Source organism: Mauremys mutica, chromosome 1 (genome assembly GCF_020497125.1).
Source record: "Mauremys mutica isolate MM-2020 ecotype Southern chromosome 1, ASM2049712v1, whole genome shotgun sequence".
NCBI classification, from domain to species: domain Eukaryota; kingdom Metazoa; phylum Chordata; order Testudines; family Geoemydidae; genus Mauremys; species Mauremys mutica.
The window spans coordinates 110,796,142-110,811,894 of NC_059072.1; the positions used below are offsets into that span (position 1 = coordinate 110,796,142).

The following is a 15,753-nucleotide window of genomic DNA, read 5'->3' on the forward strand; positions in this document are numbered from 1 at the left end:
TTCTCCATGTCTGACAAGCTGCTGCCCCAAAGTGTGTGTACCCTGACAGGACTTTACCATTTATTTCCTTAGCCGTGACTGGAAATTGTTATATCCTTGGGGCAGCCGGTGTAGGAAGCAATCACTTGAGGCCAGAGAGCAGGCAGCTAACCAAAACCTCCATTTTATTTACAGATATACAGAGAGCTCACTCAGCCGGTTGAAACCGGCTGAGCTATCCCTTAATAGTCTAACTCAGTTGCCATAGTAAGAAAACCCATGACAACCAAATACACAACATATTCCTCCCCCCCTAATAAGAACATCCCCTAAATAAAACACACACTAAACTAGAGAAGGAGGGTAGACTGCCTCCATTCCCGGCTAAACCATGGGGATTATTTTGCCCCATACCCATGGGTTCGCCCTAACTAAAGATCCAGCCGATGAGGAGGCCTTCTGTCTCTAGGTGGATTACGGCGAACGTCTGGTGTTGTTGCACCCGAAAGTACTAGGGGCTCAAGGTCCGCAGCACGAATAGGTGAGGAGGTGGTATCAGCTCGTGCTGGGCAAAGGGGTATCTCAGCTGCCGGCAGTAATGGAGGAGAACAGTCAGGAACAGGTGACTCATGATTCGGTGTCTCACCAGGAGGGGTGAAGTCAGACCCCTCAACTGCAGATGGGTCCTGAAGACTGGCATGACCTGGCAACAGCTGATCTACATGTCGCCGCCAGGTAAGATTCTCTGCAGTCCGGACTGTATAGGAAACAGGTCCTGTTTGAGTGATGACTGTGGCCGGGACCCATTTAGCTCTGGAAGTATAATTCCGAGCCAAAACTGGCTGTCCTGGGCTAAAGGTTCGGTCTTTTGCTCTGGGTGCCCGTCTGATGACTTGATATTGCTGCTGACGTTGCACAGTTTGTCTGGGTTCAGAAGGTTTCAGCAGATCAGCTGCGCACTTGCTTTGTCGTCCCATCATTAGAAAGGCTGGGGAAGCCTGGGTCGTAGCATGAGGTGTGTTTCTATAGGAAAGTAAGAAGGTATTCAGACGCTTTTGAATGGAGTGTTGTCCCTTTGCTGATTTCAAAGCGTTTTTCATTGTCTGCACAAATCTTTCAGCTAATCCGTTGGTGGACGGATGATATGGTGCTGACGTGATGTGGTGTATCCCATTTGCCTTCATAAAATTTTGAAACTCCTGAGAGACGAACTGCGGTCCGTTGTCGCTCACAAGTTGTTCTGGCAGACCAAAACGACTAAAGAGTCCTCGTAGTTTTTGGATAGTACTCTCTGCAGTAGTGGACTGCATTATAGAGACTTCTGGCCATTTAGAATGGGCATCTACTGCCACCAAGAACATGCTTCCTTCAAGGGGGCCAGCAAACTCAACGTGAATACGTTGCCACGGGTTTTCAGGCCAGTCCCATGGGTGTAGGGGTGCCCACTGGGGTGCATTTCTTACACCCTGACATGACATACAAGCTTTTGCCTTCTCTTCAATAGCACTGTCCAATCTAGGCCACCAAAAATAGCTTCGTGCAATTTCCTTCATGTGCACTATTCCACAGTGACCGGAATGTAGCTGTTCTAACATCTGTGATCTCAGGGGTGGTGGAATAATGACACGCCTCCCCCACAACAAACAACCAGATTGGACCGATAACTCCGTCCGCCTGGACATGTAGGGAACAAGGTCGGGTGAGACCGGAGAGGTTTGTCGAGATGTTCCATGCATCACCAGGTCCATAACTTGGGATAATACTGGGTCAACGCGGGTTGCCTTCTTTATCTGAGTAGCAGTGATGGGTGTATTCTCTACCTGTTCAAAGTAGAAGATTTCCTTTTGGGCACTATCTTGATGTTTGACCGGTAAAGGCAACCTTGAGAGGCCATCTGCATTGCCGTGCAGAGTGGATTTCCGATATTTGATTTCATATGTGTGTACAGAAAGTATCAATGCCCAACGTTGCATACGACTAGCAGCTAATGGGGGAATGCCTGTGTAGAGTCCAAAAATTGATGTCAGAGGTCGATGGTCTGTAAGAAGAGTAAACTTTCGCCCAAACAGGTACTGATGAAACTTCCTAATTCCAAAAACAATTCCTAATGCCTCACGTTCGATTTGGGCATAGTTAGTTTCTGCTTTGCTTAGAGTGCGTGAAGCAAAAGCAATAGGTCTTTCTTCTCCCGAAGGCATAATGTGTGACACGACCGCTCCCACTCCATAAGGGGAAGCATCGCAGGCCAATTGCAGGAGTAAGGATGGATCAAAGTGCGTTAGAACTTCAGAATTTAACAATGCATCCTTAGCTTTGTTAAATGCAACATCACAGGCTTCAGTCCACTTCCAGGCCTTGTTCTGCCCAAGGAGCTCATGAAGTGGTTTTAGCAGTGTGGCTAACTGTGAGATGAACTTCCTGTAATAGTTCAGTAGTCCTAGAAATGAGCGCAGCTGGCTTACATTTCGAGGTGGGGGAGCCTCCACAATAGCTTTAACTTTTGCAGGGGCCTTATGAAGACCTGCAGAATCGATGATGTGTCCCAAATATTCAACAGAGGGCTTGAAGAATTCACACTTGTCTTTGCGAACTCGTAGGCCATACTCTTCCAGTCTTTGTAGGGTAGCCTCTAAATTATTTAAGTGATCCTCTTCATTTCTTCCAGTGACCAGGATATCATCCAGATAGCACTGAACTCCTGACAAGCCACACAAGATCTGGTCCATAGCCCTCTGGAACAGGGCGGGAGCCGATGTGATTCCGAAGGGTAGGCGACAGTATCGATAAAGCCCCTTATGAGTCACAATAGTCAACAGCTCTTGGGACTTTTCATCGACATGCATCTGTAAATATGCTTGACTCAGATCAATCTTACTGAACTTTTGTCCCCCAGACAGGCCTGCGAAGAGGTCATCGATGCGGGGAAGCGGGTATTGCTCTGCACACAACACTGGGTTGACAGTGACTTTAAAATCACCGCAAATCCGGAGAGAGCCATCTTTCTTCACTATTGGAACGATAGGAGTGGCCCATGAGCTATGGGTAACTGGTATTAGGACTCCATTGGTGACCAGGCGCTCCAGGTCTGCTTCAACTTTTGGCCTGATGGCATATGGCACAGTTCGGGCTTTCAGATATTTTGGTGGACTGCCAGGTTTAATGTTCAATGTCACAGTGATTCCCTTCATACTTCCCAAATCATCTCCAAAAACAGCAGCATGTTTCCTTAGTATAGGGGTTAGACTGGTTTCTTCTTTAGTCATCCGGTGCACTTCTGCCCAGTTCAGCTGAATCTTCCCAAGCCAAGACCTACCCATTAAGGCTGTGTAGTCACCTCTCACCACAAACAGTGGCAATTTAGCCGCCTGTCCATTGAGCTCCACCTTAACATCAATAGTGCCCAACATGGGCACAGCTTCACCTGTATACGTCTTCAGAACAGTTTTTGTTGCCTTAAGCGGAAGATGCTGTAGCTTTTCCTTATACACAGTCTCAGGAACCAGCGAGACAGCTGCACCGGTGTCTAGTTCCATGCGTATAGGTTTGCCCTCCAATAAGGGGGTTACCCAGTATTCATGTGAGCCCGCTGCCAAAGACAAAACATGCAGTGGCACTTCCTCTTGTGAGGAGGTGTCACCTTGATCATCCTGGGTCTGCTCTAGGGTATGCAAGGTTCCTCTTTTTGTCGGCCAGACCACAGGCCTCTTTTTCTTTTGTTTACAGGCATACTCAATGTGTCCCTTTTTGCCACAGTGTCGACACACCAGGTCCTTACACCAGCATTCTGATGCCTGGTGACCCAGCTTACCACAGCGGTAACATTCTTGACTCTGCACCGTTTTGTGGGTCAGTTCTTGTGACACTTTTTGCACCCTAGGGGATGCACCGATGTATTGTGCCTCCCTTGTAGCCAGTTCCATGGAGACAGCAATATCAACAGCCTTCTGTAATGTAAGCTGAGCCTCTGTCAGTAGGCGCTTCGGTATAGCTTCACTGCAGAGGCCACACACTAACCTGTCACGCAGGGCATCATTTAACATCTCTTTAAATTCACAGTGTTCTGCTAGCTTTTTTAAAATGGCTACAAATTGTACAACTGTTTCATCTTCCTTTTGGTCTCTTTTGTGGAACCTATATCTTTCAGCAATTACCAGTGGTTTTGGGGAGAAATGAGACCCCAGGATTTCCACAATGTCACTGTAAGATTTAGTCTCAGGCTTAACAGGGTGTAGTAAGCTGCATAGCAGAGAGTAGGTTTTAGCCCCTACAACAGTTAAGAATATTGGCACCTTCTTCGCTTCTGTCATTTGCAATACCAAAAAGCTCAAAACGCTCAGTATACACATGCCACTGCTCTATATTCTCATCAAAAGGCTCCAGGGGCCTGGTCAGAGTAGCCATGATTTTTAGTTTCACTTTCACAGTCAGTGCAAACAAGCAGCTTTTTTTGTTTGTTTGTTCTTTACCTTAACCTCTACTTCCTTCTGTTACTGGAGCAGCACCGGAGTCTCACCCTCGTCGCCAGTGTTATATCCTTGGGGCAGCCGGTGTAGGAAGCAATCACTTGAGGCCAGAGAGCAGGCAGCTAACCAAAACCTCCATTTTATTTACAGATATACAGAGAGCTCACTCAGCCGGTTGAAACCGGCTGAGCTATCCCTTAATAGTCTAACTCAGTTGCCATAGTAACAAAACCCATGACAACCAAATACACAACAGAAATCACTGTCCTCTTCTGTTCTAGGTGTGGATGGATGCAGGCACTCAGATCTTCTTCTCTTATGCTATCTGCCTGGGATGCCTGACCGCTTTGGGCAGCTACAACAAGTACAACAACAACTGTTACAGGTAGGAGCAGCCTGTGCCTCTCTCTCCCTCTCACATCTGGCTGAGGGCCGTGTGGGCAGGCGAGCAGAATGTAGTTGGAGCTGTGGCACTCACTGCTTCGAAATCACACGTGGGGCCCACGTCATTTCATCCTATGCTCTTGGCAGCTCTTACAAGCTAAGCAGGGCTCAGCGACTGGATAGGAGACTACCCAGGAAAACCCAGGGGCTACAAGAAATGCCTTTGGTGGCTCTGCTGGTGGCACTCTGCCACCAGGGCAGGGAGAGGGGGCACAGGACTCCTCGAGGTGCCACTGTTGAGTTGATGTGGGTATTCTAAATGTTACCTGATATGGAAATAAGATTTAGTAATGCATGTGGCCAAATTCAGTTCAGTTACCTGGGTCTGATCTCGGGGGAATTAGCCAGCTTCACAGTGGTCTAAAGAAGAGGAGAATCTGCCCCCTGGCATCAAATGCCTTATTAAAATCCCAGACCCTTTAGTGCACCCTGCATGTGTTTTTTAATTCGATCCGAAAGAGCAACAGAGAGGTTGTCTGGCATGACAGGTTCTTTTTCATCCAATGCTTATTGCTTCTAGTTCCCTTTTCGTCTCAGGCCTGATCCCCAGCCCATTCAAGTCAATGGGAGTCTTTGAATTGGTTTCACAGGGCTTTGGATCAGGTCCCTTGTGATTTAAGGATCCTTTTCTCTCAATATTTATTCCATTGCTCTACCCTCATATGATGATTCCTGTTGCCCCTTGTTGTGCCAAGTCCCTAGTGACTTCACTGGGGCATCCTGCTTACAATATATGGCTGCAGCCCCCTGTCATTTTTATTGCCAAGTATAATCATGTAGTTCTTGTAGTGCCAAGGGTCAAGGCTGTAGGCTGCCAAGTTCTGTTTTGGGCTGCTGGCCTCTGGAGGAGTCTCTGGCTAGTGTTAGTGTAAGCAAGTGCATGGATTCATGTCCCATTCAGAAAGCTGAGCACAAAAGCAATTGCCCAGAGTGGTAAATTTGCAGAGGAAAACAATGCCGTTTCTCTCTCTTTGGTTCTGCCCCAACAGGGACTGCTTCATGCTGTGTTTCCTGAATAGTGCCACCAGCTTTGTGGCTGGCTTTGCTATCTTCTCTGTGCTGGGCTTCATGGCACAAGAACAGGGCGTGCTCATTTCAGAAGTGGCCGAGTCAGGTAGGTGCTTTCTAAATGTGGCATGGCCAAAAGAAAAACTTAAAGCATAGGTGGACTTTTTAGGAATTGACACCTTTGAGTATGAAGCCAACCCATGAGGTTAGCAGTGCTGCTACCTTGAACCAATCCTACATCCTCTGTAATTGCTAGTGTCCTCAGTCCAGTTGCCCAGAACAGCCTCTGCCTTTTCTGCGGACTCAGAGGCCCTGTCATCCAGAACCACTGCTTTATTCTCTGCTATCCTGATGTACTTAGTGCCACTGTCCAGAAGCAGAGCTGCATTCCCCGTTGTTTTGAAATCCCTGATTCTTCTTTCCAAAACCAGCCGCTCAGCCCATGTCAGCAGTTATTATCCTGTATGTCAGTGACCATTGCACGATACATTCTGGGGAAGAGAGGTCTTGGCAGGCTAAGTTTTTTTTTGTTTTTTTTTAAATGGCACATCAAACTGGTCTCTGTGTTGCTGGGTCATGTTGGGGAAATCTCATCCTTACTCAGCTATCTGATTGGCAGGTCCCGGCCTAGCATTCACTGCATATCCAAAGGCTGTAACGATGATGCCTGTGTCTCAGCTCTGGTCCTGTCTATTTTTCCTTATGCTGATCTTCCTGGGACTGGACAGCCAGGTACAGTAAATAACCCTCCTCTTTCCCTCGAACTCCAAGGTGTCTGTCACATGTTTGAGAGCCTCATGTAGATCATAACTCGTGGGTGGGAAATGGTGATGTGCCTCTCAGCCACCTGGAACACCTGTCACACATCCATGTTACTACTTCAGAATGTTAATACTTAGAGCTGGCCGGTACATCCCAGCTGGTGTTAGGTGTTACTCCTTAACAGTGACCTGAAGCACCTGTACCTTCCAGCATAAGTCTCCGACAATCCAGTGACAATCAGCAGCCACACTTCTTTGTCCTTGCCACCAAGTCTGCCCTTAGGGGCTAGCAGTCATCCCTCATGAACCAGGCACTTTTGACACAAAATTACTACAAAATGTGTAGTAATCTCCTCTAAGTTCACTAGGACTCCCTTTGTACTGTGACAAGCCCCATCTGTAATGGTAATTTGATGGCAGCTCCAACTCTACTATGAGTGTTCTTGATTCCAGGTGTGACTTGTGACCTCACTGTCTCCTGGCTCCAGAGTAGCTGCTTTCTGGCAGTAACTTCTTTTATACCACTGTGGTTCCTTGTGACACACCATTTATTTCTTGATAATCCTTTGTAGTGAGGTGCAATTCCCTTATTGTCTCCAGGTTCCATGTGTCATTTCTGTTGTACCTGAACATCCTCCCTACTCCAGGTGCAAGGCTTGGGATAATCTCACTCCGTTCCAGATGTGGTTCCAGTCACTCCTCTAAGGTGCTCAATTCCTGATGTTGCACCAGTGGTAACTCCACTTCCTTTGGGACTCAGATGCAGCTACACCTCCCTGTTTGCAAGCAGTTCATGCTTCAGGTGTAGGAAAAGAGGAGAGAGACTAACTGAGTGGAAGAATGGAAGTGGGAAAGAGGATGGGTAGGGAAAGAGACATTAGGTCCTTGGTTTCTTGACATGAATTCTTCTGCAGTTTGTCTGTGTTGAGAGCCTGGTGACGGCCATTGTTGACATGTACCCAGAAGTTCTCCAGAGGAAAGGGCGCCGGGAGCTGCTGATCCTGGCCATTGCAGTCATATGCTATCTGCTTGGGCTGATGCTAGTCACTGAGGTAAGAAGGGAAGTACATGGGTGGGGGAGAGGGATATGGACTTGTTTGGAGCAGTATTATCTGCAGCAAGTTATATTTCACACTGTTAGTTATTCTCTCTCTCTTTAGCTTAGTTTATTAGCTGGTGCATATCAGAACCAGTAGTTCTTTCTTCTTATATAGTGCCAGGTGAGATGGTGTTGTACTGCATAGCTGAGCCTTCCTCTGGGGTATGTCTCAGAGAACCTAGCACAGGGGTCAGCAACCTTTCAGAAGTGGTGTGCCGAGTCTTCATTTATTCACTCTTTAAGATTTTGTGTGCCAGTAATACAATTTAATGTTTTTTAGAAGGTCTCTTTCTATAATATACAGCTAAACTATTGTATGTAAAGTAAAAGGTTTTAAAAATGTTTAAGAAGCTTCATTTAAAATTAAATTAAAATGCAGAGCCCCTCAGACCGGTGACCAGGACCCGGGCAGTGTGAGTGCCACTGAAAATCAGCTTGCGTGCTGCCTTTGGCACACCCACGAACCTAGCACCAGGGAAGGGCCACCTGAAAGGAACTTTCTAACCAAACTCCAGTCCTGATGGCTCTCAGGTCAAAAGTAGACGAGCTACAAGTGAGATGAGAATGCTGCCAGTCTTTGCCATGGTGAAGGCCTTCCAAGGGAAGGCACAGTTGGCTGGCTATCATCCGTGGAAAACAGGACTTGGGTATGAAGGCTGTTGATAGCAGGTCCTAGACTAAGTTAGAGGAGTGGCTCTCAGCTTTTCCAAATTACTGTACCCTTTTCAGGAATCTGATTTGTCTTGTGTATCCGCAAGTTTCACCTCTCTTAACGACTTGCTTACAAAATCAGACATAAAAATACACAAGTGTTGCAGCACGCTGTTACTGAAAAATGGCTTACGTTCTTATTTTTACTATATAATTATAAAATAAATTAATTGGAATATAAATATCGTACTTACATTTCAGTTCATAGAGCAGTATAAACAAGTTGTTGTCTGTAAGACATTTTAGTTTGTACTGACTTCACTAGTGCTTTTTATGTAGCCTGTTGTAAAACTGGACAAATATCGAGATGAGTTGATGTACCTCCTGGAAAACCTCAGAGTATCTCCAGAGGTATGTGTACCTCTGATTGAGAACCACTGATTTAGAGGAAAGAAGTCATTGATAACTGCTCCCCACGCTCTGGAGACAGCAGGATCTTACTATCTGATACAACCCTTAACCTCTCTTAGTTGGAATTCCTGCAGTCATCTGAAAAGTCAGAGGTCCTTGCTGAGATTTTACTTGGGAGAATTCCCGCAGAAGGCAATAGGAGTTTTGCCTGAGTAAGGACTGAGTGAAAACTGCATCAGGACTTCAGGACCTATCTAACTTCCCTGGGGCTTTTACACATTGCTCATCGCTGTGGGATAATCTAAACACTGCACAAAGCCGGCTCAGTGTTTGGTGGGATTAATAGGAAAGCTTTTCTTCTGTCTCAGGGCTCTTCAAGGGGTTGAATAATTTTCCAATGTGTCTGCTCCACTTTTTTTTTCCCTTGGAGGTGCTATTTTCTTGTCAAGACAAGGTGTGAGAACACAAGAGTCAGATTGTACAAATAGCTCTCCTGAGAGTAGAACAAGTGCTCAGTCCATTGTACTGTCATTGCACAACAGAGAGCCAAAGGCCATTGCCCCCACAGGGCTTCCAACTATGCTTGGGACCTTTGCAACATGTAGAGATGGGCTCAAACTAGAAACCCAGCATCTAAACATACTGAACTTCAGGGTAGTTCACACCTAGATCTAAACTTTGTGGCTCATGCCCAACGCTCAACATAGCCAAGGACCACATTCAGAAACAGTGCTAGAAACTTGCCAAGGAGAATGGTCTATAGCAGCGTTTAAAAAAACCCAAATCCCTGTTCTCTGTGGATACTGAAATCATGCTATGCAATGATTGTGAAACATCATCCTGGCCCCATGCCTGACAATCATTTTAGTGCAAGGTGGTACCTAGTATAATTTCCTAGTGTGGACAGGCCTAGAGGGAGATCCCTACTCCTATGCCCCTTTGCTCTGTGTGCAGTTCCCCTGTCCCTCAGCCTTGTTTTTGTATTTGTCCAAATTCCAGCCAAGCCATTTTCTCTTGCACATACCCTTTTGCTGAGCCCTCCACATCTCCCCTTTCTCTGCCTGACACAGGGTGGAATGTACGTCTTCCAGCTCTTTGATTATTATTCTGCCAGTGGTACGTGCCTACTGTTCCTCACCATTTTTGAAGTCATCTGTGTTGGCTGGGTGTATGGTAAGTAGAACACAAGGACCCAGGCTGTTATGGGAGGGATGGGAATAGCCGTGTCAGCCTCAGGGAAAAGCAGAAGTGCCTTGTGCATCTGATTTAATCTGTTCACCCATGGGATTCCTCAGTCCCCATACGCTTAGTGTAGGAATGATTCTTATCTCTGCTTGGAAAGGGATTTTCCCAGGAAGAGAAGTGAATTCCGTGTTCCTGCTCATTCAGGCAGAGGTTCTGTCTCCCATGCACTGTGCTGTTCTGCCAGTGGACCTCTAGCTCTTTCTGGCTGACACAGACTATGCTCATTTAGAGCAGAAGAGGATTCTCCACGTAGGAGTGGCAGTGGCTGCCATTTTATGGCTGACCTGTCATGTGATCTCCCTCCGTCTTTCTGTTAATTTAATCCTGACAATTTATTTAATCTGAAATTCCATATACATACACACTGTGAATTAGCATGCATAAAACTCATTTGCATAGTGTCTGGCCACAGTTACAAATGAAATTAAAGGTCTGATCTAGCGCCCAGTGAAATCAATAGCAAAACTCCCAATGACTTCAAGAGGAGCAAGGTTGGACCCCCAAAGCTTGTGCTTGCTCCCTCTGTGTGTGCATGTGTCTGTGTGAGAGAGATTTATACAAATGCAATAAACAGAGCATGGAGTCATTGCAGGACCACCCAAAATACTGCCTTAGGGCATCACTTCAGCTCGTATGTGCTCTGGTTATCTAAAACAGTCCTCTTGGTTTCAATCTCAGCTCTAATGCAGCGAGAGGACTATATGTGAGCTCTCTCCTGGAGTTGTTTGGAGAATGCTCCTTGCAGCATGTTGTTGTGGCATCAGCCTTCAAATCCAGAGCTCCGAAAACTTATCAACTTATTCTATGCTCGGTTTTCAGAGCTGGAAAAAAATTACATTAGTGCTTCCCATTTGGCAAATACAATCAGTGGGTTTGACACAGCCTGGTTTGTTTACAGGACTAAAGCTGTGCACCTCCCCCATTTTTTTTCTACAGACTCCATTTCAACACTCTTAGAAATGAAGCCAGCAAGTGCAAATTAAAGTAAAGCCATTACAATCACAACATGTATTGTCCTGGCCTGACCTATGAGGAAATGTTAAAAAAACAAAACAAAACTGGGCATGTTTAGTCTTAAGAAAAGAAGATGGGGTGGGGGAGGGAGGCTGAGAACAGTCTTCAAATATATTATGGGCTGTTCTAAAGAAGTCAGATCAATTGGTCTCCAGGTCCACTGAAGGTTGGACAAGACGTAATTGGTTAATGTAAAATAAGGGAGATTTAGGTTAGATATGAGGAAAAACTTTCTAACTATAAATAGTAGTTAAGCACTGGAATAGGCTTCCAAGAGAGGTTGTGGAATCCCCATCACTGGAGGTTTTTAAGAACAGGTTAGACAAACACCTGTCAGGGATGGTCTAGGTTCACTTAGTCCTGCCTCTGAGCAGGGGCTGGACTCGATGACCTCTTGAGGTCCCTTCCCACCTCACATATCTATGATTCTATGAATAAGCATGCATGCTAACACTCAGCAGGATAGTGGCTCCCAACAGGGCTGGCTTTCTTCTTCATTCCCAGCTGCTATGTCCCATTACAGACTGCTAAGAGTGCACTGACTTCATTGCTAGTACTACTTTTCTACAGGAGCAATCGGTGAGGTTGTCACCAGGATGTGTTATGATCACAGTTAGGAAGGGATGTGGCCTGTGGAATTGTGAATGGGGAGGCGTGATGCTCAGGAGGCCCTCTGTCTGTAAATGTGGTCCACACCCTGGCAGTGTTTGAGAAGCCTTGCAATAGGGGAATGAAATCTCATTGCCATAGAATGAATGGAATCCTCCCCCTAGAATTTAAACACAGCCTGGGTTTTCTTCCACAAGATCACCTGGGGAGCTTCACCTTTAGGATGCATCCCTCATACAGACCTTTTCCTGGTGGAGATACAGAGTCACACAGGGATTGGGCCCCAGGCTCTGTTCCCTTTTTAGTAACATGGAGGGAGGAGAGTAGCTCCCTTTATGGGACTCTTTCACTAATTTCTGTAATGTGTGTCCAGCTATGACTGCTCTGGGCTCCTTCCTGCATATAAAGATTTACGAAGAACAAGGAATCCCCCTCACCACCGTCATGGAGCATTACTCCTCTGGCTAACTGCATGGGTTATCCCTTTCTCTGGAGCACTAGCACTGACCATCAGATACTGGACTTAATGATCCACCCACCTCATCTGATCAATCCTGTGCTCCTAGTCAGATATGATTCTAAGAGTTGCTGAATGCCTGCAGCTCTCACTAAACTCAAGGAGAGATGTGGGTGCTCAGCACTAGACCCCAGGCCTGGAAATGTCTGATCTCTAATCACTTTTTGATAAACAAACAAAATACAAGTGGTCTTATGTACAGTAGCTCTCCAGTAGGTCTGAGTGCAATGGGCTATTTTTGTTATGTTCTCAACTATAGGCAATTGATTTGTTATGATGATTGAATCCTTCGCTTCCGTACTGATTCCTGCCACTCGAGCTAAAACAATGCACCTTTAGTTCGCACTGGCAGTAGATCCCGTCTCCTCTCTGTAAGCCAGGCAGTACAGGGCACTATTATACACAGAGGTTTTGTTCACGCTGCATTTGGGAGGGGAGGTGTGATTGCAGCACATGTAGGCACATCCGAGCTAGCTTGCTAAAAAGAGCCGTGAAGCTGCAGTTGCACAGACTAGTTGCCCATGTATGTAGTCAGGGTCCCTATGTAGGCAGCTAGACTGTGCTGCTGTGACTTCACTACTATTTTAAGCAAGCTGGCTAGATCAGAGCTAGCGTGGGTTTGCCTACACATACTGCAGTCACATCTCCCCAGTGCAGTGTAAATAGACCTTTAATCATAGAATATCAGGGTTGGAAGGGACATCAGGAGATCATCTAGTCCAACCCCCTGCTCAAGGCAGGGCAAATTCCCAGACAGATTTTGCCCCAGATTTCCTAAATGGCCCCCTCAAGGATTGAACTGACAGCCCTGGGTTTAGCAGGCTAGTGCTCAAACCACTGGGTTATCCTTCCCCTTTAGGGCCTCATTGTCCTTTCAGGGAGTGGTAACATTTGATGCTGGCTTTGTGCTCACTTTGCAGAGCGATAAATAATATACAAGATCGAGGGCAGTGAGGAATCAGGCCTGCACTTTACTGGGACTTTCTCCGCAGCTGGATCCTCTTCCTGGGGTGCCTGATACTGGAGCTTCCTCTGGTCGATCCCTTTACAGGGTGTTCAAGGCTAGTGCTTGTTCTATCCCTCATGAGGACTTTCAGGGTGTCTATTATGGAGTCTCATCTCACTGGAGCAGGCTCCTCCCAGCTGGTTCCTTGCCAGGGTTCAGAAACAGGGCTTCTCCCACCCATGGCAGAAGTTGCTAACTCCTTACTCTAGTCCAGTGGACGGGGCCAGGTTGACCAGCATTGGCAGCATGCCATACAGTATTGTTGGGTGACGCAGGATAAGCCTTCACTGCAAAGTCAGCTTAAGTTATCTGCACTCAAGTTACTCCCCTCGAGTTAGCCTCACTGGAGTGAGAGCAGCACAGTTGAGATATAACACTTGAGCTTCTGAAACCACCTTGGTGCTGCACTCACTTGTGTGTGGGGCTAAGACTTCTGGGAACATATCCCAGAGTTCTTAGCACTTCAGCAAGCTGATCCACTCGGAATTCTTTCCCAGGGAACTGTAGGAGAACATGTCTGTCCTGTCTAGGCACATGGGAGGAATTGTGGAAGATAACTGAGAACTAGTGGCACTCGAGTGGAGCTAGCCTGCATTCACACTGCAGCATTGGGCTCCCTTGAGTTTTAGCTTGTACCCACTGATGGCCTAGCCCACTGGAGTTAAAAGCATCACCACAGTTGAGTTAAGGGTTTGTGTGTGTGTGTGGATGGGACTCATGTTAGCGGCAACACTCGAGTTACAACTTGAGTGATACTTTGCAATGAAGATAAGCCCATAATCAGTTCCTGCAGGAATTAAGCTCTTTTGGAGGGGTGGGTTGGGAGGAGAAGAGGTTTCTAGCTCCTATGATTGTGGAGAGAACCTTCCAAAGGGAAGCTGAGGCAGCACTGTCAGACTGAGTTTGGAGAGAGAGAAGCCATTGCTTCTCTATTGTGACTGCACCCGGGATACCTTACACTGCTCCTTTGGCAAGCAGTGTAGCCAGCCACTGGAGGATTCCACCTGCATAGGAGAACCTCAGGAGGGGGTAGTTGCTGTAGTGGCTTTATGCCAACCCCTCTCCCCATAGTCTGTGCAGGAGCTAAGGCCGGAGGAAGGGAGCATAGCTCCAGTGACCCCTGGGTGCCACAACACCCCCTTGGGACCATTAGCAGTCAATGTGTAGTAGAGAATCCACAAGACTTGTCTAATGTATGCCAGGAACAGGCCCTGTGTTTGCACAGTCTAGGACTGAGGAGCTCCAGGGGGCAGTTCTGTGCCCTAGCCCCAGCTGCACCAAGCCCATCGAGAGGCACGAGAGTTCTTCCCGCCTCACTGGGGTGCTGCGTTTCAGGAGCTCTGCTGTCATTGTGATTGTAAACTCGCAGGGCAGGGACTCTTCCTGTGTGTTTGTGCAACACCCAGCAGAATGGGGCCCTGATCCTGACTGGGTGCTACAGCAATGTAATTAACACAAGAATGAACTACACTTTTTTTTTTTTTGGCCCTCCTCCCATCTTCAGCGTAGATTCCTGGACAACTAATCTTTGCCGTCGCCTCTTCTCTTTCATAACATGATCCCTGGCTGGTGCCCTTTCCTTCCCCTCTCATGCCTCCACTCACTCTTCTGCTTTCCTTTCCCTTCTGCAGCTTCAGCCTGCTGAACAGGTACTTGTGCTTTCCCTGCCATCCAATGGATGGGTTGCTTAGAGGGCTCTGCTGCCTCTTTGCCAGACTGCCCTATTTTAACTTCTCTCTGGTTATGCTTTGTAAACTCATGTCTTTAATGCCGCCTCATCAGTCTCCCTCTATTGCGGGCAAGGCCTCTGGGGACTTTATCCTGGTCTAAATATTGCCACATAAGGTTTGCATTGGAGACTGCCAGTGTCTTTCCATTTGTTCACCTCTGATGAATTCTCTTTGCCCGTGCCTTGTGCTGGTTTCCAGTTCTCCCACCCCGTGACACAGCTCACTCTTGCCCATGACTATAGCACTTTCATGGTCAGTAAGCTGGCCCTTGGTTTCTTCCCACTCACACATGCACCACGCACCATCTCTCTGCTTCATTCTTCATCACTTTCCTTAGAGCCCATGTTTCTGTTCCATGGAAGGTTAAGTGTCAACCTGATCTCTTCAAACAGAGAGGCCTCTTACTCTTCGTGATGTTGTTCAGCTTCCCCAGCAGCTTCTTGTCCATTCTGGAGTCTCCTCCTCAGCTCTTCCTTCTGCTTTGGTATAACAGGGACTGGTTATCTGAGGCAAGCATCCACTTTAGCATCTTTCCCGGCCACTATGATCTACTCTTGTTCTACATTTGCATGTGACATTTCAGAGCTATGTCTCTGCCTACTGTGCAGATTGCTTATAATTTAATCTGCACATTCCCAAGTCCCAGTAGCTCACACTTCTACTCCCCTGCTCCCCTTTATCCCATCCTGAACTGAAATGAGTTTTTGAGCCACTTTTGAAATGAGCCAACACCATGGCTGATGAGTTCCAGTGTAGACAAGTGTTGACAAGAAATGCATGTTGGGAGGAATAATTTAAAATACATGTGACATTGTG

At 46.9% G+C, this 15,753-nt stretch overlaps 2 protein-coding genes across 4 annotated transcripts in view; one reads left to right on the forward strand and one right to left on the reverse strand.

The window, feature by feature from the left end:
- The window catches only part of LOC123351545 (sodium- and chloride-dependent GABA transporter 2), a 503,805-nt gene that overhangs the window by 288,574 nt on the left and 199,478 nt on the right, over positions 1-15,753 (reverse strand). The window lies entirely within an intron of this gene.
- LOC123351576 (sodium- and chloride-dependent betaine transporter-like) overlaps positions 1-15,753 on the forward strand; it is an 81,320-nt gene that overhangs the window by 47,032 nt on the left and 18,535 nt on the right. Inside the window, exons 8-13 of one of the 3 annotated variants that reach the window (XM_044991026.1) lie at positions 4,724-4,827; positions 5,876-6,000; positions 6,514-6,626; positions 7,570-7,707; positions 9,887-9,989; positions 13,122-13,236. In XM_044991026.1, coding sequence (XP_044846961.1) covers positions 4,724-4,827; positions 5,876-6,000; positions 6,514-6,626; positions 7,570-7,707; positions 9,887-9,989; positions 13,122-13,129 — 591 coding nt within the window. In that variant the 3' untranslated portion in view covers positions 13,130-13,236. Of the gene's footprint in view, positions 1-4,723; positions 4,828-5,875; positions 6,001-6,513; positions 6,627-7,569; positions 7,708-9,886; positions 9,990-13,121; positions 13,237-15,753 lie in introns of those variants that run through there. The other 2 variants (XM_044991018.1, XR_006574041.1) reach the window with 2 other exon arrangements.